Source organism: Channa argus, chromosome 1, assembly GCF_033026475.1.
Source record: "Channa argus isolate prfri chromosome 1, Channa argus male v1.0, whole genome shotgun sequence".
NCBI lineage: Eukaryota > Metazoa > Chordata > Actinopteri > Anabantiformes > Channidae > Channa > Channa argus.
This window is the reverse complement of record NC_090197.1, coordinates 11,563,321-11,587,533: the sequence shown is the minus strand read 5'-3', so window position 1 is coordinate 11,587,533 and position 24,213 is coordinate 11,563,321. Positions and strand designations below refer to the sequence as shown.

General features: G+C 40.0%; 3 protein-coding genes across 6 annotated transcripts; 2 read left to right on the top strand and 1 right to left on the bottom strand.

The window, feature by feature from the left end:
• Window positions 1–102: 102 nt before the first annotated feature.
• Window positions 103–4,367, top strand: exosc7 (exosome component 7). 2 transcript variants are annotated; one of them, XM_067497152.1, is made up of 8 exons: window positions 103–242; window positions 1,653–1,754; window positions 1,944–2,038; window positions 2,352–2,517; window positions 2,983–3,053; window positions 3,142–3,265; window positions 3,356–3,511; window positions 4,197–4,367. In XM_067497152.1, the coding sequence occupies exons 2-8, from the start codon at window positions 1,698–1,700 to the stop codon at window positions 4,299–4,301; spliced, it is 774 nt and encodes a 257-aa protein (XP_067353253.1). In that variant the 5' UTR covers window positions 103–242; window positions 1,653–1,697; the 3' UTR covers window positions 4,302–4,367. The 2 variants fall into 2 exon arrangements, with proteins under 2 accessions (XP_067353253.1, XP_067353243.1); XM_067497142.1 differs by lacking the exon at window positions 103–242 and adding an exon at window positions 1,355–1,511.
• A 1,170-nt stretch (window positions 4,368–5,537) lies between these two features.
• Window positions 5,538–7,957, top strand: LOC137123449 (tetranectin-like). Of its 2 annotated transcripts, none has more exons than XM_067497176.1 (3): window positions 5,538–5,814; window positions 6,058–6,144; window positions 6,874–7,957. In XM_067497176.1, the coding sequence occupies exons 1-3, from the start codon at window positions 5,718–5,720 to the stop codon at window positions 7,275–7,277; spliced, it is 588 nt and encodes a 195-aa protein (XP_067353277.1). In that variant the 5' UTR covers window positions 5,538–5,717; the 3' UTR covers window positions 7,278–7,957. The 2 variants fall into 2 exon arrangements, with proteins under 2 accessions (XP_067353277.1, XP_067353267.1); XM_067497166.1 differs by having other exon boundaries at window positions 5,541–5,814; window positions 6,046–6,144.
• Window positions 7,958–9,149: 1,192 nt separating this feature from the next.
• On the bottom strand, window positions 9,150–23,718 carry cdcp1b (CUB domain containing protein 1b). 2 transcript variants are annotated; one of them, XM_067497099.1, is made up of 13 exons: window positions 23,189–23,717; window positions 20,939–21,163; window positions 19,696–20,037; window positions 18,863–19,078; window positions 18,030–18,383; window positions 17,058–17,270; window positions 16,228–16,584; window positions 15,533–15,892; window positions 15,135–15,332; window positions 14,041–14,394; window positions 11,368–11,724; window positions 11,191–11,272; window positions 9,150–10,637 (listed from the first exon to the last, which is right to left on the bottom strand). In XM_067497099.1, exons 1-13 carry the CDS (start codon window positions 23,244–23,246, stop codon window positions 10,145–10,147), a joined length of 3,609 nt encoding a protein of 1,202 aa, XP_067353200.1. In that variant the 5' UTR covers window positions 23,247–23,717; the 3' UTR covers window positions 9,150–10,144. The 2 variants fall into 2 exon arrangements, with proteins under 2 accessions (XP_067353200.1, XP_067353208.1); XM_067497107.1 differs by lacking the exon at window positions 20,939–21,163 and having other exon boundaries at window positions 23,189–23,718.
• Window positions 23,719–24,213: the final 495 nt, after the last annotated feature.

Sequence of the window (24,213 nt, the reverse complement as noted above, 5' to 3'; positions counted from 1 at the left end):
GGCTCTCTGCAGCCCCGGGGCTCGGGTCCCGCTTTTCGCTGCCGCCTCGCTGTCGACGACTGGTTAAATCGGTTTTATTATTCGTAGGCTAACGAGCTTGTCATTGTTTGGCGACTCCGGTGCTCCCTTCACTGTGACGGCGAGGAAGACCTGCGGGAAACGGGATAACAAAACGCAGCTGAGCCAAGCAGGAAGTCTGCCTCCTCCGCCCTGATATTAGACCCCTGGGTTTGGTCTGTCAGGTAATGCTTTCCCAAAGGCTCTGTAAATGAGCCTTATAAAACATATAACATACTAGTTTTTACTATTAGCTTAAAGATGGATATTAGTGTTTTTGTGTTTAACACGTATGACAAGTATTTAAAAAAGTAATAATCTGAACGTTAAAAGTATTGTGGGAACCCTTGAAAACATGAATGTTGTCATTCACGCAGGGAGATGGTTTTGTCGCTATTTGATTACATTATGGAAACTTAAGCAGCGTTACGCGGAATTAGCTATAAATATTTCCTTTTTGTTAAATGAAATTGGGAGTACTGTTAAGAATCGAGAATTATTTTTGATACTTCTTCTTAAAAACCTAATGATTGTCAGGAAAGTTCTGAAGTGTTGAAATCTCCTCCCTCTGTTGGAGGTTTGATTGCATGTAAACTAGTGTGGTGTGGTTTTTATGCATGGCCGCCTCTTAAGGAGCTCATCATCACATGATCTCAAAATCTGATGAATTTTTTGCTTTTTTTACTCACATAGTCCAAAGAATGAATCTCAGGTTAATTGGTGACAACTTTTTTTTTAATAAGACATTTTGTTTTCGCTTAGAGACAGTGGCACTGAAGAAAAGACAGGGGGAAGAGCTGGAGATAGCAGAGCTTAAGATGTTGAGGTTCTCTTTGGGAGAGATGAGGATGGACAGGATCAGGAATGAGGACATCAGAGGGACAGCTCATGTTTGATGTTTCAGAGATAAAGTCAGAGAGGACAGGCGGTTTGGACATGTTCAGAGGAGAAACTGTGAATATATCGGTTGAAGGTGAGGTTCAGCTGCCAGGCAGGAGGTCTAGAGGAAGACCAAAGAGGAGATTTATGGATGTAGTGAGAGAGGACATGAAGTTAGTTGGTGCGAGAGAAGAGAATGCGGAGGACAGGGTTAGATGGAGGCAGATGATTTGCTGTGGCGACCACTGAAAGGGAACAGCCGAAAGGAAAATTAGAAGAAGATGATTATGTCTGTCTCTATGGGCACAGACGTGTTATTTGACAGTAGTCTTCAAGTCGTTTTGTTCGTTCTGTAATTGAGCTTGTCTGCACCGGTTGGGCGGAGTTCTATCCAGGGCTCGTTCATATAAACAACCGGGATGTCCCGGTGCACAAACCAGGCAAACACAAATATTCGTCGTCTTTTGATTTCGTAGAAGAAGAGCGACAGGCACACATGCAGCCAGAGTTTTTACATTATGGCAACAGTACAAGTCAGCGAGGCTGAGAAGGTGTACATTTTACATGGTATACGGGTAAGATTTTATTAACCTTCTTTAGTCCACGAGCCCTGTTTGTTAAATTACTTTGAGGAATTTCTCAGCAGTAATTTAACTGCGATCTACAACCAAGTTAGCATCTGCCAACTCTGTTGACATGTTGGTTCTTGTCATCAGGATGATTTGCGAGTGGATGGAAGAGGGTGTGAGGACTACAGACACATGGAAATAGAAACAGATGTGGTGTCTAATACAGACGGATCCGCCAAAGTCACACTGGTAATTATAACATGCAGTATCAACAGCAGAAGCACTACCGTGTTCGTGTTTGGATGTTTATGGACCAAGCTCGTTATGCGGTTCGGTTCCCCATGCATCTACTTATTAGTTATGCTAGAGACTCTTCAGCCAAACTATTAACCTTCAGGGAATCTTTCCCTGGTTTTGTCTGGTTTGTCTTTCTTTTAGGGATACACAGCAGTTCTCGTTGGGATTAAGGCTGAAATCGGAAAACCAAGGCCCATGGTGGCAGATGAAGGCTATTTGGAGTTCTTTGTTGATTGGTAGGTTTGATGCATATTGAAATGAAATGTCCAAACTAAATGTCCATTTCATAGTCAATTTTATTGCACCACTACATGCACCCTGCCACTAGGAGGTAGTGTTGTGTCATCTGTTGTCTCTGAGGTGTCTCCAACACACCACAGAAATCACTGAGTTTCCACTGAAACTACACATTTTCCACCAGAAGCTTCTAGTGCTTTCTCCACTGTCTGTTCCTCACTTCCACTGATTTAAGGCATAATTAAATCCCTGATGCACACGCACATCCTAATAGTACATGTTAATTTACTTGTTTGTTCTTTACGTTACTAGTTCGGCAAATGCAACCCCTGAGTTTGAGGGCAGAGGAGGCGAGGAGCTGGGGACAGAGCTGAGTAACACGCTCTACAAAGTGTTCAACAACAAACACAGTGTGGACTTGAAGAGCCTCTGTATCAGTGCTGGAGAACACTGCTGGGTGCTTTATATTGATGTGCTGGTAAGTGACGATGCCCAACAGCATCTTTCACACTTTATACTCCCACTTTAAGACTGAAACCTAGGTTGCTTCTGTGGGTGTTTCTCTCACTTGTAAGACACTTGGAATAAATCATCTGCTTCTGCTTAATGACTAAATGTAAATATGATCAAGCACACAATCTCGTATTTGTCACTCTTATTAGATACAAAGTTCCTTGCATGTTCCTGAATTGTGCAGTGTTATACCAATTTCATTGGTCAATTGTTGCTCACCTCTCTCATCCATTTGCATCAATATGGACTATTTTGTTCAACGTTCACCTCTGCCTATGGGATATTTGCTCAAATTGACGAAATCCATGTAGCTACTACTGTGGTTCTGCTAAGGTGCTGGTCACTGTAAAGTGTCTGTGTAGTAAGGGTGAAAGAATAAGTCAGACCAGCTTCTTTGTTCTAAATACTTTGTCAACTTTTTTTTTTCAAGCTTCTGCAGTGTGACGGAAATTTGTACGATGCCATCTCAATAGCCATCAAAGCCGCACTCTTCAACACAAAGTAAGAATCAAATTAGTGTTTGTCTTTACGATGGGACCTTTATTCCCATTGTCTCTGATAGCTGACACGCTCACTGCTTTGCCCATAGAATCCCCCGAGTGAATATTTCAGCTGATAATGAAGGAGGGAAAGAAATTGAGCTATCAGATGACCCGTATGACTGTGTGAGACTTAATGTAGAAAATGTACCCTGCATTGTGACCCTGTGCAAGGTAACGTCACTGTAGATACTCAAACATAAAGTATTGCGGAATCTCGTTACCACACAAAACACATAAACATACACGACTATTTTTCTGCAGGTGGGCCACAGACATGTGGTGGACGCGACTCTGCAGGAGAAGGCCTGCTCTGTGGCGAGCCTCATCATCTCTGTCACAAACAAGGGCACAGTCACCTGCGTGAGGAAGATGGGTGGGGGCAGCCTGGATCCAGAGAGCGTGTTTGAAATGACAGAGGTGAGTCTAGCGATTAGCCCCAGCCATCTGGACTCCTTTCAGTACAGCTGATAAGCAGTTTTTATTTTTATTTAACTTTTACTGTAGAAAGCCAACGACAGTTGACCTCGAAATAAGGAACAGCTCTTATGATAAACTATCACTTCATCTTTGTGTGGGAAATGTGTTTCTTTACAAAGTTACTTTAGAAGATATGAAACTACAGTCACCAGCTGTTTAGCTTAGCTTCACATAAATGCTGGAAACAGGGACATAAAGTAGCCTTTGTACAAAGGTAGCAAAATCTGCCTACCAGCACCTCTAATCACACTAATTAATGTGTTTTCTCTCATTTGTGGTGTCTTCACTGGGCACAAACCCCCGTAAAACATCAATACAGCCAATTTTAGTCTTTTTATATGAATTAAGCAAACAAGATATAAAGATAATTGGCGAGAATGAGTTAGGGTGGTCCCAGTCTTCTCATATAACTAGGCCAAAAAGCATAGCATAAGCATAGTTTTTTCCATGTCAGACTACTTTAAGGCACCTTTCAGCTAATAATTATAGGGCAAATGCCATTTAAAACCTTTGAGTAATAATCATGTCTTGCATTGTTGGACATTTTTGGCTGTACAGATTTACTTAATACATATGAATTATGCTGCGCAGCAAAGAAATGCTAAACATTTTTTGTTACCTCCAGGCAGGTAAACGTGTCGGGAAAGCTCTTCATGCTCCACTCATGAAGCTCCTGCAAGAGGAGGAGAGTCTTGGGAAAAAGCGTCATAAAGTTGGTTTTCTTGGTTAACATCATTTACTGTAACTAATATATGTACACGTATGCCGAATTTTCTAATAAAGCATTTAATTTGTACTCTGTGCGTTGGCATTTTTATTAATACAATACAAACAATTATTGCTATTGGGGTATGTAAAATCTGCTCAGGATCACTTTTATTCATAGATCTGATATAGATTAGCAAATAACATGGATACATCTGTAGATTGTTATATTAATAACTTAATTGGGTCAGAAATGCCTATCACATATTCTGATGGCCTGCACTTTGATTTTCAAATTGTGTCACATCAAAAACAAATGTGTTAATTATCTTTTATAGACAAAAGAAATCGAAATATATTGACATTTGAGAAGCTGGAACCTTTGGCAATCTTGCTTTAAATTTCACTTAGGAAGTTATCAAAATTGTTGCCCAAACATATTTTGTTAATCAACTAATTGTGTACAAGAGAAACTTCAAGCTGTGGTTAAATTGCCCACAATATTAGGGGACGTACTTTTTCGTTACTATTTATTTATTACTTTAAGATGAGTGAGTATGTTTTAAACATGTTAAAACTATGATTTAGTTTGGTATTCAACTGTAGTTTTAAACTTTATTTTCTGGTAAATAAACATTTAATAATATTCGTACATTAGTTGTGAACCATTACATGAACAGTGTACAGGGAAAGTTATGTCTCTCTGGGCCCTTTTGTCTTTGCCACGTGTCAGTTGATCATTGTGTTAAGTCTCAGTCAAAGACCAGATGTGACTCTGGATCATTTCCACAGTTGGAGGGTGTGTGCAAAGGCTGAGAGCAGACAGGTCCAAAACAAACTCCTGTTTTATGGATGGTGTTCTCGTTGCAAAATTGCAGAAAAAAAAAATGTCTGCAGAGACAGATTTATTGAAGTATATGAGTATAATGGAGTTTATACCTCGGGAGGAAAAAAAACACCTGAACATTATTTTTTTTTCTTTTTTTTTTTAAATACAGCCACAACTAACAGTCTTTTAGGGAAAAAATATTGTACGTCCTGTTTAAAATTGACTTGAGTCCAGAAATAAACTTTAACCAAGTTATTTAGATTGCTACGCAACAGATGAGTCAGTGTTTATTTCTTTTTCATACACTTCACTTTGGCAAATGCTGCACTGGGTTATGTCTTTATTTCTTTTCTCCACCTGCCTTCCAGACCTGGCTGTGGTTAGCCCTGGCTATCCACTTGAATTTTCTGCAGCCAGATGAGACACACATGCATGCACACACCCCCTAACAGCTCCTTTAAGGCTCCTGAGGTCGGACTGTTATTCCATACAAAGGGCCAGTTTGGGCATTTTTCCTTTTCTGAGGAATGAGAGGGAGGGTGTGAGAAAGTCAGGGAGAGAGATAAATTGCAAGCACCTAGACTGGATCAGGCTCATTCAACGGGTCTAACTATGGAGCTTAAAGCCGTGTGTGTACTGCTGGGAGTTCTGCTGCTGGTGAACTGCTCATTTGAGCAGAATCCTGCGAAGAAGAAGCCAGTGAAAAAAGGTAAATAGAAAAGATCTGATAGAAGGTTATTAAGACGTTATATTTTTATTATGAGTCAAAGTGGAATTGTCTTGATTTTTTTTAGTATATGCTGTGTTCCTTATAATCCTGTGTAAATCTAGTTGAAATAAATTATTCAAAAATTCTTCATTTCTTCTTTTAATGCACAACCTCTGTTAAACATCACACCTCATTTAAATGTTCTCTTGTTCCTGGTGTTGTGTGGTTGAGAAACAACAAAAGACGCTGCCATTGAGGACCTACAGAAGCAGATCAACGACATTGTCGAGGAGCTCAACCTGCTGAAGGAACAACAAGCTCTGCACACAGGTACAACTGAGGTTTGAAAATGTAAATAGTGGACAAATAGGCGTCTCTTGTCCTAAGGTGAGCCGAGACCAGGACCACTTTACTAAGCTACCAACAAATGGGGGTTAACAAAAGGGTCTGTAGTCAAACAGGTAAAGTGAAACACTGCATGTCAGACAATTGTGCCAAACATGCAGTTTTTTATTCTATGCAGTACTAAGATATAAAGCCAACTAATCTGAAACCTACAGTACATTATTATCTCGTGACCCTGTCTTGTAGAGGGGCCCTATGACATATTATTTTATTGTTATTATTTTATGTTATAATTTGCTCTCATGCTGCAGAAGTAACAACACAATCATTACCTGTGTCCCAAATTAGTGCTGCATTCTACGTACACTGTGGACTACAAGCTAATTGTCCTAACGCCTTGTTTTCATTGTTGGTACACTAATATGTGTGATGTCAGAGGTCAATCTTACTGTAAGTGCACGCTAAACCCTAGTCTAAACACATCATGATATCTTATCATTCCTACAGATCCAAAAATCTCCATTATAGATAAAAAGTATTTTTTCATCATGTTGCTCATTATCGCTGAGAATTTTGTGCTTATATCTTGTCTCCAAAAAAAACACAGGTCTTTTTTTTTAATTCAAGTTATCAAAGGTCGGTCCTCAGAGATAACAACATCCCTGTGCATCTCCTCACTGAATCACCATTTCACTCACTTTTTATCCTTTTCAGTATGTTTGAAAGGAAGGAAGATCCATGGAAAGTGTTTCTTGGCTGACCCAGTGAGGAAGCGCTATCACACTGCCAGTGAGGATTGTAACGCCCTGGGTGGTGTCCTCGGTACGCCCGCATCCAGCAGTGAGAACGATGAGCTCAGAGACTACATCCGCCAGAGCATCGGCCAAGACGAGCAGGTCTGGCTGGGCATCAATGATATGATGACCGAGGGCAAGTGGATGGACCAGACCGGCCAGAGCATCACATACAAAAACTGGGACACATCCGGTTTGCCCCATCAGCCGGACGGTGGCCAGTCTCAGAATTGTGCCGTCTTGTCGGGGGCTTCTCGTGGGAAGTGGTTTGACGAGAACTGTCGTGAGGAGAAGCCCTCTGTCTGCCAGTTCAACATTGTCTGATCATTTTAATCTCATAATAGACTCTGACAATGGTTACAGCTGCTTTGTGGGTGCAATCTCACTGCAGTGCCACTTCACCTGCTACTCCAAAAGAAGGTTTTAAGCCAGTGGTTCTCACCTGGAATCAAAATCAACTCTAAAACTCACAGTCAGCTGAATGAAACAGTGATAAATGTTTTGAGAAAAGTCTGGTGATATGTCATTTGCACCATTCCGTGTGGTCAAAATGAAAACCAAAAGCAAAGTTCAGCTGAGGATAACCAAGAAATGTGGGACAGTATTTCTTTCAAAGACATCATTGACTAGAAAATACAACATCATTGATTATTATCAAAATACATACATTAGATGCACATTATTCAAAAGGCCTGTATTCATGCAATGAAGGTGTTTGTAGGTGCTGTCACCTTCCACAAATGACAAAAACAGTTGGAACTGTCCACACAAACACAGTTTTATCACAGCACTGACTCACTGGTCAGAACCACTGGGTTAAACTCTGGCACCCCTTCACAACTAACTACTGTATTTTAACGACAAGACTCACAAGGAGCCAAATTAATTGAAGTGAAATATTGCATTTAAACAGCTCAATCTTCAATCAGAATTGCTTTACCTTTAGTCTGTAGCCTCATGTAACCTGAAGATTCCCATCAATAAACGATGAAAACCCATTGTCATCTATGTTGTCTATTTCTATACTATTTCGTGAAATGTACTTTTTTGCTTTCTTGTTGTTGAAAGATCGAAGTCACCTGGGCACAAGACATTCCCTTTACGGAGGCATATGGAAAAGTTTTTATGCATCCTTTTTTTCCTGTTTATAAAGCGGAGACAGACCACAAACAAACTTTCAGAGTAAAGGCTAAAATATGAATAAATAAACCTAAAAGAATTAGACAAGAGATTATTAGACTAGAGTCCCAAAAATGACAAAAGCAGAAAAATATATTTAAAAAATAAAATAAAACATTATTCGAGAAATAATTTTAGCTGAATAATAAACATAAACAATACAAATCAATACAATATCCCACACTTCAACTTAAATATAACCTCAATGGTTATAAGATAAATGGTGCATTTGGGATTTATTTTGCTTGTGCAAAATCTTAAATCATTATGAGTCATTTAATACTAAAGCTAATCAAGGGACAGACTGCAAATGAGCTTTTTACTTATATGCCTCAAAAACATCGCACTGGTTGCTTAGTTGTAACAATGTTTAGCTTTATTGCCCTTGAAAAAATACATAACAAACTTAACAGTAGTCACCTTGTAACAGTGGTAGAGGAAGTATTCCAATTGCAGATTTTTAACTTGCATAAATGTCTGTATGCACATTGTATGAATGATATTAAAAGTGATCACAGCAAAAAACATGTCTCACTGTTAAAACATATTTTAAATTAATGTAACTGCAGTTTTATAGTGTTGGCATTGGATATACTGGAACAAAGTAAATGTATTGGAGTAAAAAGTACAATTAAGTCAAATGTGCACTTATGCACAGAAACAAAGCAAGAAAGCAAATAAATGTCGCTCCCTAAAGTCATAAGTCTCAAAACTAACTCAAACTTCCCGGCCACAGCTGCAAGAAATATGAGGGAACTATGTAAACCTGGCTCCTGCATTTGTTGTTTCCAGTAAAACACACTTCTCCATGGTAAACATTGGCTACTCCTTTGAGGTCTACAGTCTCAGGTCGTCCACACCCTCCTTCCCACTGTTTGTCACAGCCAGAGTTCCTGTGGAAATGGTTTTCGCCATCCAGAATTTTCCAGTTTCAGCATAAGAGTGAAAATTACACACTGTCACTTCTTTCATGCGTGATGGCAGTCATTACAGTAAGAAGCAAACGGTTTCCCATCAAACTGTTTTCATAGATTTTATTGAAAAAAATATTTACAGGTAGAACACATCTCTCAAAAAAGAGAGACTAGTAAAAAACAAAATGTAAAAACACTCAAAACAAGGACGAGAGGCACATTTTGCCACACTGCTGGATTCAATAAAATTAAACATTTAAAATTAAAGGAACAGTTCCATAATTTAGGAAATACACTTGGTTTGTGAGAATAAGAAAAAAAACTAATCACGTCAGTTTCATGTTTGTATGATAAAGATTTACAGCCCACACTGAGTTAAGGTAGCCTACCGAGAAGAAAAGGTGTTGCTTATTTTGAGGGACTCACATCAAGTGCTGGTAGGTGGGCTGTGTTCAGACAGAGTTAGGTTAAATGTTTTTATGGTAAGCTAAGCTAACCAGCTGTTGACTGTGGCTTTTACATTTTACTGTACAGAGTTGCAATTACAATCAAACCCCTGCAATCTAACACTTGACAAAGCATCTCCCAATTTTTGGACTATACCTTTAAAAGGGCAACTCCACCAATTATCAACTTACAGCTTTCCTATATTAAAATATCTCTGCTTGTAGCTGAAAAGGAGTTCAGATGATATCATATGGAGGAGCTCTGCAATAACAGGTGACTATGAGCAACAAGATGACATCATCTGAATTTTAAAACTTCAGACGATGCCATCTAGAGGTGTTTTTCAGATAGATTAAGAGAATGTTTTATTATGGGGGAGCCAGATTAAAGTTTTAAGACATTCATATACATGCATGTCTTAAACTAGAAGTTACTTTGAAAAGAAAAGGATGACAGGTTCTGCTGTTGAAGCTTTAGAACTTACTGACAAAGATGAAGAACACCACATTTAGAAGTAAATCTAATTCTACACCCAGATTCCCTGAGTGTGATCAAGGCACAAGAGTTCACATCATTACAGTCCAGAGATTCTCAGTGCTATAAAAAGAACTGAGTAACAGCAGTCCATCACACAGCTTTTATTATAACACACTACAAGGAGTCTTCTGATACCTGCCAACGTTTGTCAGCATCAATGAGCTGGATCGTATTTATGTCCCCCGTGCTCTTAAATGTGTACAGCTCATTGTCCATCATCCTGCGGTCCTGGAAGCCGAGGCTGTCCTGCCGGTCGATGGGAGTGCGTGGACGGGAGGGAATGAAAGTGTCAGAGGGGTCCAGGAAAAGCTTGTCCCTCTCTGTATCTAATTCTGGTTCGTTGATTACAGGCAGCTGACCGTCAGTGGGGCCCGTAAACGTGTGATAAGCGTCCACCTGGATCCCTTTTAAGTGGTCTGGCAAGTTGTCAGCATAGCCGGCCTTATTCAGCAGGTTGCCATACACCACTGTGTCATCTATGCTGCTGTAGATGTGGGAGTTGTTGTCCGCTCGGGTTTTGGTGAAGTGGCTGTCACCTGGGCGGAAGATATTCCCTTTACCAAGGTAGATGGAGGAGTCCTTCTTCATCTTTCCTTTTTTCTTTTTCCTGTTTGAAAAGTGAAGGCAGGCAATAATCAAAAGGCCGCCAGGATAAAGGCAGACGAATTAAATACACCTAAAAGAATTATACTTAAGAATGCACTGACAAAAAGTGGACAAACACATCTGGAAAAAAAAAAAAATCATAGATAAACATAAATGACATTTAGGCTTATACTTTAACTTACAGTTTGTTTTTAATTATACATACAATCAAATACCTGACAAAATAACCCAGTTTTGTAACATGGTATAATATCTTGGAAACCAAACTAGATTTCACTGGGGGGGGGGGGGGGGGGTGATGCTAATTACAGGACTCATTCAGGACTCATTCTCACCAGTACAAATATTTATAGGCTTTGTAATTAATCTGCCTGGGCAATTTTCATTCGTTGTTTTCTTTAAAATATCCTTTTAACTTAAAAATCAGAAGCAAGGTCTGACTTTTCTTTTCTTTTAGTACTTTTGCCAGTTTCAAGTAATTTTAAACAAAAGATTAGACATTTTGACAGATACCAGTCCAGATGTTAGGGGAGTTTAGCTGCAGGTGTACTCACTTTAGGATGACACATACTATAACCAGCACTATCAGCAATAGCAAACAAGCTCCTGCTATCCCGAGGATGAGGGGCAAGGAATCTGTAAAGGAAAAAAAAATAACAACAAAACTTTAGCAGAGTTTTTTCCTTTTAAAGTTCTTTGTGCATGAAAGGCTTTGAGAAGTGCTTGCTTACTGGACGTCTTCTCCAGGATAATTTTGGCCATCACACCAAAGTGGCCCTCCTCTGGTATACAGTTGGACATATTAAGGTAGAAACTATTTGGGACCAGTAAGGTTTTCTCCAACCCCTCGTCCTCCCTGCGGCTCAGTAGCTCCCTCTCATAGCCGAGCATCTTCACAGTGATGCCTGTGTGCCAGTCCTGGCATTTAGGCTGGCTGACGTTCACAAACTCTATACTCGCCTGGTACTGGCTCGGCAGGTCGACGATCCAGGACACAGTGGAGGAAGGTTTCATACCCTGAGGCCAGTTGGGGGTGGCGAGCAAGGTCGGGGAGGAGGTCCTGGGAATGACTCTGTAAATAATGGTCTCTGAAGAAGGAGGGAAAAAAGTCTCAATGTGTGAGTAGTCTCAGCTGTCAGCAGGTGTCTTCAACATTTGTGGTGCAATAGTGCCCCTGTGTGGACTTCAAAGTGTAGTCAAACTTTTTCATTTGCACAGTGAAGATCTAGCGGCATGATGTGTGCTAATTATTTGCTCAATAACCAATTAACAGAGTCCTTATAAATTCCTAGAGCACAAGATGATCTTATTAAAGTGTGTGTTTTGTCAGAGCAGCAGTTATAATTTGGGGGTCTGCTGCAATGTTTACAGCATATAGTTTTAATGTCAACTATTTTATTCTATTTTTTCTATCCATTTTTGTTTTATTCAGTTGCGTCTTATTTTACTTATTCTGTTTGTTTAGTGCCTTTTGCATTTTTTGGGTGTAGCAGCGTATCCAGTCAATCCACACTACCCCCACGTCTTCTGTTTGAACCATTTCCTACATTAGTCAGAACGGCTAAAAACAGACTAAACCTGTCTAAACGCGTTGCATTTTGCACCTGATAAGGTGTATGAGAAGACTGCAACAGTATAACTGACAATCAAGTAAAAGAAACCAAATTTGACCCATTTTGCTGTTGCATTATGGTCAATTAAAGCAAAATTTACTGATTTTATTCTCAATTGTAGGCGGCAAAAAACCTGTGAACACTGACTTACTGTCATACTGTAAAATGAGTCCAATGGTCAGGTTTGGTTTTTTTTTTTAGGGATCACTGCTATAAGTGAACAAGTTCACATTACATGCAATTAGCTGTTCTCTACATGCTCCTGAAGAGAATTTTTAGATAAAACTGAAAACCTCAACCTGCAACACCAGTTTCGATTTGTTCCATGTTTCCATGTTGCTGGTAACAATGGATTTCTCCATTAATGACTGTTGCATACTGATGAATCCTGTTGGTATGTTTAACACTGGGTCATTAATATTAATCACAAATTTTAATGTTGTCTGTTTGCTCTCGCTAACACCAAAGTACAGCTCTGTTGTGTCATTAAGGAACTTTGTGTGTTTTTCACAGGGGACATTTTGACTTGTCATGGCCAGAAAGCAAAGAGGTTATTAATGACATAAACCATGAATGTGTTCCACTAATTACTGCACAAATCAATCATGTTATCCTGGTCATTTAAGTGTGATTGCATATGTATTCACTACTTTCCTATTGGTTTTAGGTCCAAGTGATCAACTGTACTGAATACAGTCTGTTGTTATGACCGTGGCTCATTATTAGTTGTAGCAATATTCTTGTTGGGGAGTTTTTATTGCTCCTCCTCCTCCTCAAGTGTGTGTGTGTGTGTGTGTGTGTGTGTGTGTGTGTGTGTGTGTGTGTGTGTGTGTGTGTGTGTGTGTGTGTGTGTGTGTGTGTGTTTGGGTGGGCCTGAGGGATGGGCCACAGGTGGTGTCCACGGATTGGCCCGTTTAAATAGTTGCTGCCACAGAACTTGACAAGCTGTGACTGCAGACTTCTTTACGCCCCAGGTGATGTCAGACACCCTCTCTCTCTTTCACACACAATGCAAACCAAACCCGGCATCGTGCTTGCAATTGTAACCGTGTGTGAAAAAAAGCCAATTTTGAATAGAGACCGTAAAATCTGTCAGTTTAATTTGTAATAATTCCACTATGTATATTGAGCACCAGATAGCCAGGAGTGTGGGAGTGAGAAGTGATTTTATGTCATGTTTTTTCTCCTGTTTTGGTAGGAAGCATATACAACCTGTCCTTTGTCCTGGAATTTGGTTTTGGTTAGGTAAGTCAGGGCTTTTGTGTTTGTTGTATTAGGCACGGGTCACCTCCAAAGATAATAAATTGCTACCTTTTTTTTTTTTTTTTAACCTTTTCTGAACACTTTGTCTTGCAGGTTTAGACTGTGACTGGGAAGAGTGGGGGAGCACATTGTGTTATGTCTAGGTTCCATAACACTACTGTTGAAGCAGTATGATTTTCATTCATTAAGTGTTGCAAGTATCTTTAAATATCTTTTGAACAGATATTTAGTCATAAGCATACTCCTCTGCAAGAGTGCTGAGTTGAAGCAGGAATAGAAGCACTTTATAAGTGGACCATTTACCATGTTACAAGAATCTGTCAGCTTCATTTATTAGTGGTCAATAAACAAACCATGTTTTAAAATATATCGTTTTTTTTTTCCTGTTAGAGGTGATGTTGTATCGAGAACTACTAAGTCTATCAACATTAATCGTTCACTGTAAATAATTTGAATTGCCATTTTTACCAGTTATTATTGGATTAACCATGAAAAAAAAAAACACATTAACTGCAGCCTTTGTTTTACCTGGAATATCCTGACTGAAGCTGACATTGAGAAAAGGTCCACTGGTCTTGCTGAAGTCACGTGCTGTAGCAGTGATGGAGATGTTGGTGTGCATCTGAATTTTCTGAATTATTCCATCAAAGCAGAAATCACCTACAGACACATCCTCATCTGCCAAGTTCAGGGAGAAAGTCTGATTACACCCTTGGCCCGGGAGGGACTGGTGGAGACTCCCTGTGGGGGACACCAGGTCCACTGTACCGTCCTCGGGGATGCTGATGTGCCAGGTGAAGCTGTGGAGGGGCATCGGGAGACAGGCATCCAGTTTGGGCACATTGAGGGAAGTGGCAGGACATGATGCCACACTTTGGCACGCTGTAAAAAAATGCACAAAATGAGTTTCCAGTTAAAGAAACAGAATAGTTTGATATTTTTTTAAACATGTAAACACTTATTTATGAAAGCAGATGAGAAGATTGACACTACTCTCTTACAGGTACGCTGTCTCTGCTTGTTGCAAGACCTAAGTGGAATAAAACATCTCATTTAAAAGGTGCAGTGTGTACTTTTTAGTGGGATCTACTGATGGGTTGCAGATTGCAATCATTTAAATACCCACCACCCACGCCTTTCAAAGAGTGAGAGAGTCTATGGTGTCAGCTGGAATATCATCATCTACAACCACATCCAGTATCAGTATGTTGGGTGATGAGGTTTTGTTAAATAGGTAATTATATAAAATCCAAATTTTGTTAAACTATTTAGTATGTAAAACTAGTTTGTAGCTATGGGAACTGCTCCACATTTAGATTGAAAAAGCTGATTTTAAGCTAAAGAAAACACAATTTTAAATTTCAGGTGATTAACTAAAGAAACCATAATAATAAATACTATATTCCATTTCTGCTAATTGATTGATTTCTCTCAATCTTACACGCTGCACGTTTACCTCTCAAGAAGAAAGTGAAAATGAAAAAGATGAAAGATTTCTTTACATAGAAAATTTTGATAGTCATTAACCTGAAAAAAAAAAACAACTCTTTTCATTCACAAGACAACAAAAAGCTATGATGGATAATTTATGCAGTATACGGATATCTTAAAATAACTCTTACCTATAACTTTATTGGCAGTCAGGCGCAAATCTTCATTTGGACAGTCGAGGAAGGAGAGGCTGACCTTTGTACCTGCAGCTACGATTATCTTCTCTCGAACCTGGGAGTCGATGCTCATCTCACAATATGGATCAGAGGTAATTTTCTCGATCTGCAGCGATACTCCTTGCTGTTTGGTTAGATCCACCGTACACAGAACTGGGAAGGAAATACAACTTAGAGAGACTTATTCTGTATTCATCCTAACCTGTGCTTTTATTCTGACAATTTATCAAAATGTCACTTTTTGTCTCATTTCAACAATTAACCTTTTAGACAAACAGGTAATCTTCCATTTCAACAGAACCGGGGCCCACAAATTCACTGTAACTTCCAGCTGTCAGGTTCCAACACTGTACCTGGATGACCGCTCCTCATTACAGAGACGCTGTACTTCAGGCTGAGTCCTTGCAGTGTTGTATTGGTCTCACAGTTCTTCAGCAGCATGTTGAAGTTGCCCTGCTGATGCTGCGGCTGAGGGTCCGTCAGACTCACTTTGGTCACCTTATTGTCCTCTTTCTGATACTCCACCTCCACGTCATTGTTGATGCACTCTGGAGCAGTGTGTTTATGAAACTTCATCGTATAGTTGTGCATGCCAGGCACAGTGAAGTTCCACTGCACCTGCTGGTTATCAGGGAAACTGCCGGGATAGTTGGCTGTGATGAAATCTGTGTCCGACACACCTCGCGGCAGGTTCACATTTATTGTAGCCAGCACTGAAACAAGGCAAAAACACTTTGTTTAGAAACATGCAGAGAGCCACTGATGAACCAGTGTTAGCTAAGCTATTAAATACAACTGAAAATGGTTAATAACGACATGCCTGATGTCAAAAGTGGTGTTTATTAATTTTCAGGAACAACACACCTCCACATTTAAATTGAAAAGGCTGATTTTAAGCTAAAGAAAACACAGTTCCCACGTTCAGGGGATTAACAAAAGACTTGTTACTGTAATAAAATGTTTAAAGAGATGTTTCAATTTGGTTTAGTGTATGTTTGCAGAAGACATCGGGGCATGCTATGCTGATTTTTAGCGGTGTCGAACTTACTGCTGGTCTCAGGCCCAACATTAAGTTTGAAGTCTACAGGGTTCATCTTCGAGTCCGCAGGCACCTCCAGAGACACACGACCCTTGTAGCGAGCCAGGATGGTGGTCACAGTTCCTTCTCTGCAAAAGGTACCAATGTCTGCTGGCCCAGTGCGCAGGTAGGTAACAAGAGAGTATGTGTGTTTATCTGGACACGTCTCGTCTTTGGGAATCTGTCGCATTCCCGTTTCTGGAAAGTCTAGTTGAAAGGTCCGAGTAGCGACAACTTTCAGGTCCCAAGTGAACGTCCGGTTGAAGTCCGGGAACAGCGAGGACTCAGCCTGAACAATGTCACCAGAGCAGGCGGTTGCTGTGCAGTCTGAAGTTTAACAGAGACAAAATGACATTTTAAAAACTGCGTTTTTACGAAGAGTTTTGTGCTTGAACAAGTACCTGAACAAAAGCTCTGCGGAACCATAACCATTTTTTAAATTACTTTTTATTGTTTGTTTATTCACAATACTGATGAAACTAGTAACAAAACAGGTTATTGAAATAAACCTGTCTCAGTGAATGTTTTTTCTCAGTTTTAACTTCTCAATATTTCAATACAACACTACTAAGTTAATACTGTTAGACTATAAAGCCATGTTTTTTGAAAGACATGACTTTTGTTGATATTTAAATTATTGCTCCCCCTTCACATCATAAATGAACGACAAAAACAGAATTTTGAAACCTATGTTGTAAGAATTTACTCTCACAAAATAGGCTAGGAGCCCCCCCCCCCCAGCAGAGCACATGTGAGAATCATACAGAAAAATAGGTTTGAGAAACATCAAATCTTCATACCAATTTGTCTGTTGATCTCCACAGTGAAAATATCCTGAGGCTGAGGACAGGTGAACTCTACGGAGGTGTGTCCAGGATCGGAAATTCTAAGCCGTTTTGAGTTGCATGTCTGTTTGGGCGTCTTCACACACACGCTGCAGTCTGGCTCACTGCCCACTCTGCTGATGATAATGACGGTGTGGGGGTCAGGGGTCACGGACATCATTCTGCTACCTAAACAGAAAAGGGTAAAAGTAGAAATTGATCAGACCAAATAAAAAATAAAGTCAAATGCAAGTAACAAATGCGAGTAACAACCAGTCTTACATGTAAGTTCATATTAAAATATTAGAACAGCACCTGAATGAATCATGTGGAGATTAATTGACATGTGGCTCTTTTACACTAACTGTGCGGCGCTACTGTGATTGTATTGCAAATCTCTCAGTTTGAGATGGATTCACAATAATTAGTGCAAATTTGACTCAGACCTATGAGGAAAAAAAATGGATGTATTAAGGGTGTTGGATAAGGTTCAGCACCAAAGCCATTTCTACTAGCTACTCATGTTTTGTTTTTTTTGTCCTTTCGGCTTATCCCGCGAGTGAAAAACACATTTTTTATTCTTGTAACATCCTCACATTGCAAGTGACTGGGCTCTACTTTTGAATTTGCTTTCCAGTTCTGAATGCATCCATGGTAAAGCCTTGCCGAGCAGCCGCCAAAGGAAGCATGGTCAGACACTGGTCAAACAGGTAAAAACTATGACAGCCTATTCTGAATCTAACTCAAAGGCATTTCTCGTTTTCCTATAAGCAATGGACATAGTCCTTTTCAAAGCCAAGAAGTAAAATTAGTAAAGCAAGTTATCACACAAGTTTTAGTCAGCCAGGTGTGTCTGTAGCATGAAGTCAGGCATATGTATTAATCAAGCATCTCTGTGCCATTTTGAAGGATGTAGCATCAGTTTTAGAGAAAGCAACAGACTCTTGCCTCTTGGCTCTGCTTTGACATTGAATATCGTCTGGTCCAGGTCTCCTCCCTTGGGCACTTCAATAGCCACTGTCGTCGGTCCCAGGAGATGATTTAGTTGAGACAGTGTCCCACCCTTACAGTAGCTGTTTGTTTTGATGGCCCCATCACTTCTCGTTGTACTAACTGAATACTGATAACCATCTAGGCATTTTTCTGCTCCATAAATCTCCCTCAGTCCATCACCGGGGAAGTCCAAAGTTACTACTGTTCTCTCTGGGACACCAATGTCCCATATTAGGGATCTTTTGAAGTCCTTGAAGAGCTCGGGGTCAGCTGCTCCTACAGAAGGGCTGCAGGAGCTTGTGGTGCACTCTGGGGAAAGAAAGTAATGCCATTAATTTTGAACAGTTGTATTGAGTGCCGCACAAAGACCTGCTACACTTTGACATAATTAGAGAAATTATTTGTTTATCTTAAACAAAATTCTATAAATAAATGATAATTTCAACACAATAAATGAGAACACCATTTATGTTTTTCTCAACATATGAAAAAAATATAAGTAAGTATACATTTAGATATGCAGGAATGGATAATTGTACATGATTAAATTTCATTTACTTACTATTTACTTACAAATTAATTAGCTTAAATTGTTTATGCATTAAACTATTAATTCATATGTCTTTTCTTGTGTTGGGTTATTCGTGTATTTTTGTCTTCAATTCACAAATTATTGCCTTTATTGACTCAAAATGTGTCACCTTTTGTTTTCCAAACAAACGAATTTGATGAAAAATCCCAGTTATTGATTCTGCTAGAAACGGCATTCAATTTAGTCTAGTTCTCACCCATCTTCCTCTGCACCTTCACACTGTACACGTCTTCAGGCTTGGGGCAGCCGAACTCCAGCGTCAGTTTTTTAACGTTGCTCAGGCGCTTTACTGTGGGGCTACAGTTTGGTGTGGAGCCGTCTATTGTGCACACATCACACTCTGGTTCTGCAGGATCACGGCTCACGACTACAGACACGCCGGAATCAGCGGTAATGACCATTGTTCTGCCCTCTAAACAGAGTGTTAGAGAGACTAGGTTAGGTGACACCTGGCAGATTTGTATGTAAACTCCTTCCTGTGGTTTTAACACTCATGACAAAAGGGGTTTCGGTTGCCTTGGCTTATTGGTATGTTAACTCAGTGTTAACATACTTTGCTGTGTGTGTACATCTAATGTTTTTAAATCATTATGTCCCTTAGATGAATATTTTTGTAATTTAAGGTAAAAAATTTTATGTATTATTTTTAGATCACTGTTAAACCCCAGGCGTCAGTTCAGATATGTCAACCATAAGTGTCTTGTAAAACAATGTGTAAAACATTAATAAACTGGTGTTAATTTTGTCTTCTGCTGCAGTCAGCTGCAACAGTCACACTTTGCATTTATGGGTGTGAATATCTTCCAACATTAAATCTCTAAACTAATCAAACTAGTCTGCGTGGTGCAACCTGTTTTAAATGAGTTTTATGTAAATATCCACTTGGTAAATACTTCTGTTGTAATCATAGCAAACGGTCTTTGACCTTCACTTAATCACTTTTTTGCTGAGAGTTAATGTGCACTGCTCCTTTAAGAAATCTCTTACAGCTATAATAACAATGAGACTATATTCAGTAGTTTTTCTTACTTATTGGTCCAGCTGAGGCCTTAAACAGCACAGACTCCACCCGAGCCTTTGGTTGAACTTTTAGAGACACACCAGCTTGACTGACCAGGTCCAAACTGGTCACAGATCCACCGTGACAGTACTCAGTCGGGACCCCACTGTTTGTCGTGGATGTGAGCACCGAATACTGAAATCCATCACTGCACGGCCGTGATGTCTGCACCAGTCCCTCCCCAAGGATGTCCAGGCTGACAACCGTCTTCTCAGGCGCCTTCACGTCGTAGCTGAAGGTCCTGGAGAACTCAGTGAGGATTGAGGGTTGGGTTTGTACTGTTGTGGGACTGCACGTGTCCTTAGTGCACTCTGCATATTTAAAGACAGGAAACAAATGCACAGATTGGTTTAACATTTTGAGTTCTTTTAACTATCATGCCTATTTTCTAAACTGACAGAAAGAGCTACACAGGCCTTTGCAATTTAATAACTGACTCTAAATGCATGCAGCTAACAATTACTTAGGTTCTGAATTAATCTGCTGAGCATTTTTTCAATTTATCATAACATACTGTAAGAAGGACTCAAATAAGTCCAAAGTCCAAAAGATAAATCTAAATATACGTTTGTTGCTCTACAAATCACAGAAAAACACAAAACCTAATATTATAGGGCTCAATTTCTGATTATTAGAATCAAAATTAATTCTTACCTGTTTTACCTGTGCATCCAATAACCAATATAGCTAGCTATATAAATAAAAATACAATATGAATTATATATAGATGATAAAAGAGGTTTAATGCACACCCGTATCCCTTCTCTGTGCTCAAGCCTGAATTTAAATTGTGGAAATTACAAAACAAAAATTCAAATGGTTATTGCTGTTAAATGTTTGTGATCATATCAATACCTAGACAACCTGGTCATTCCTGAAAGGGCTTCTAGTAGTTTACCTAAATATGTCAGTTTGTTTGATACTTTTTAAGGGGATCTCCAAACATTAAAAGTCCATTATTTGGGGCAGACATTTTAAAAAGCCATTGAATGCACCACACAAACACTTATTTAGACCAAACAATGGGCAGACAAAGGCTGACTGAGGCCAATTTAGAGCATTTACACAGAGAATATGAGCGGATGCTGTCCATTATGAAGAAGACTATATTGTCCACATTCACGTTTAAAAAAATAAAGTGTATTACTAAACTACTACCAAACAGTAGCTTAGTTCACTGACTGTGTAAAGGATGCTCATCTCAGAACTCACCAATGGTCTGACTTATTGTGACGGTGTAAGATAATTCAAGTGGCTGGGAGCAGTTGAACAGTAGTTTAACCTCCACCTCAGGTACCAGCGTAAGGGAGGAGTGACAGGAAGTCTGTGTGTCATTCACCCCACTGACTGTACACACAGCACACTGAGCCAAAGGGAGCGGGGTGGACACCGTCACGATCGAGCCTTTGTCAGGTCGGACCGCCGTACGTAGACATCCTGAGGAAACAGATCAGAGGGAGTTAGCTTCCAATAACTCAAACATGGTGCAAACTACTCTGTAATCTGAGGCAACTGCTTGAGGGCATGCTTAGACAGATTGCCATATTTGGACTTGAGTGTCTGGCCACTGCGCAAACACATGCTTAGGAGACAATAAGCCACTACAGTAAGTCTGCAATTATTTTACTAACAAAGTCATTGTTGTAAAGTAAATTAAAGCAATTTTGTGTACATCGGCATTTCTCTAGTGATGCCAGGCTGTTGGTGTGTCCACACAGTCTGAAAGATCCCAACTACTCACAGATTGATTGCAATGAAATTTTTAAAGGGAATAAAGGGATAAATCCTGCTGACTTTGAAGAATGTCTGACATTTTCCTCTAGCGTCACCAACAAATTCTCTATTAATCTGTGAATATCTCAACAACCACTGGATGGACTGGCACAAACACTCGTGGTTTCCAGATGAGTCCTCTGACGTGTCCTCTGGCACCACCAGTACTCAAAATATAACTCGTTTCCATATTTAAATTTGTGACCAACCATGTGCAAAACAAGTCACATTCCCATTGGCCTCGGCTCAGCTTTTGTGGTTAATGATAATAAGCAAATGTTAACACATGATCAAACTAAACTGTTAGAAATAAGTGAGCATCAGTTTGTCCAGCTGTTCACAAATAAGCACACAGTCACACAGTTCGCAAATGAGCAAACACACTGATCACAGTCACACCCATCCCTTTGTTCAGTGGCATCAGAGCAAAGCAAATTAATTGACTTTTTATTCATGCAAGTCATCTCACATCTTATTGCACACTCAGATGAAGTTACTGTACAGTAATATCATACACCTCTAGCTGTGAGGCTGCAGTTTCTCTCCATTTTTTTGTTCTGGAGCAGCTGGTGTGTGGGGTAAAACATTTGAATAATGTCATCCTGACAGATACATCAGCTGATAACAGAAACGTTATACTATGTTTGTTCAACAGAGCCCTGGCATGATGTTTCTTTCCAACAGTAAAATGTTAAATATATTAAGTGCATCTGCAACAACGTACAGTCTAGAACTGAACTAAACTGGGAAAATCCCAAATACATTTATGGCCCCTTCCTCCAACAGGTTGGAACTACAGGGCTCACCCAAAGCACCTGTCACTGCAGTTTACATTCACAGTGCTGCCAGTTTACTACACTAAACAAAGATCTTCTTAAACACGCGTGTGTGGGAACATGTACACACATTTTTAAAAAAGCAGGAAACTGCAGCCTCAACTTGCAAGGACTTGAAAGCAACACGGGAAAACATTGCAGCATTTATATGTGGGTTAGAGGACGTCTTGTCACAATAAACACAGAGCTCACCCGGGATGTTACAGGGCTCATAAATCACCACAAAACAGATGTTTGTTTGTTTTTTTATGATTCCACAAACATTAATGAAAATAAATTCACGATTCTGCTGATGACTAGTAAACAAATGAATTAAGGTAACAGGGAAGAAAGCACCAAACAAAGCACAGCTCAGCAGCAGATTGCTGGTCAATCATTAATAAAGATATGATGAATTCATGCCTACAGGAAGCTCCATGAAAGCCTCATAAACCTTTTGAAAATGGTTTATAAAGAGGTCTGGAAGTCAGTGCAGAGACTTATTCCACTCAGGCTCAGGTTGAAAGGTGCCTCAGCCTTTATTTCCACTGTCATTTCAATAAACCATATGCACAAGGGTCTTTTTTTTTTTAACATACAACACAGATGATCCGATACTTTTCGGAGCTGGAATTTTTCCCAGTGACCAGCAGGATACTGTGCACTAATTACCACAGTTGGATGTTTTGAGTCAATGCAACCGTGACAATAAGCCTCGGTTTATTATTATTTTAGTTTAGTTTTTTTGTTGTTGTTGTTGTTGTTGTTGTTGAAAATTTTGCCATTTGAAATAATAAAATAAGAAGTAGATAAACACAGCCACGTCAAACACAAATTAGTTGCAGAAAGAGCCCATTGTCCTTTATGATCTCACCTGAGGTGTCGAAGAGAAACAAAAGTCCCAGCAGCGCGCGGGTCGCACACAGGCGCATGTTCGCAGTAAAGATTAGTTTTTTCCTGCCCGACCTTAGTTCGTAAAAATAGAAACGTAACAAGAGTTGCTTAAGCTCTCAAATGCTACAGCTGCATTTTCATTCACGTTACAGCCAGCGACGACGTTGACAGCCACTTCCTGTTCTACATTACCTGCGCGCAGCAGCCCAGCGGAGGAGGGCGTGGCCCTCAGGTTCAGTTACCTGTCGGAACTTGACGAGGTGGGGGCCAAATCTTACCGTTGCGCCTATGAGCAGATACACAGCTAATACATGCGGAGTGGGTCTACAAGTCCTCATGTGACACTCGTCGCAGCGTGGTACAATGGTCGCCCTATTTATAAATCCCCAAACATGCCAGGGATTGTTGGCGCCGTGCAGCGTTTCCCCAAAACGAGGCGGAGGAAGAGGGTGGAAATAAAGCTCGAAGAAGAACAAACTATCATTCATGTTTACCCCTTACGATTGTGTCCCCTGATATAACTGCCGTGGCGACGATAAACACGCCGTTCACTCTGAACTAGAGTCTGCTCAGCACTTTGTTTTTCCACAGTGAAACGATGGGGAAAATGTGTGCAACTGGTGGATGGCTGACAGCAGCTCTCTGCTGGGAATGACACTCGCTGCCTCCTGCCTCCACATGCCTCGTGACGCACACATTCCTCCACAGAAACATACCTGAAGGCAAGACCACTCACAGACACACGTGTGTTTTCCAACTAATTTAATTATCATCACTTTTTTTTTCTTTTTTTTTTTTTAGTGTTGATCCCTTAGGTCTTACTTAAGTCACAGCGGTAAACAGCAAAAGTAAAAAGCAAAATTGAAAAGCTGTCGTGTCTCTTAACCTGTCTGTGTTTGTGAGAGCACGTTGATCCCCCCAAAACCCAAGAGAACTGCAGGCAAACACGGTTTTTCTGTTGAACCAGTCTGACAGCATGTAGAGGGGGCGGTGAACTTAGACCGC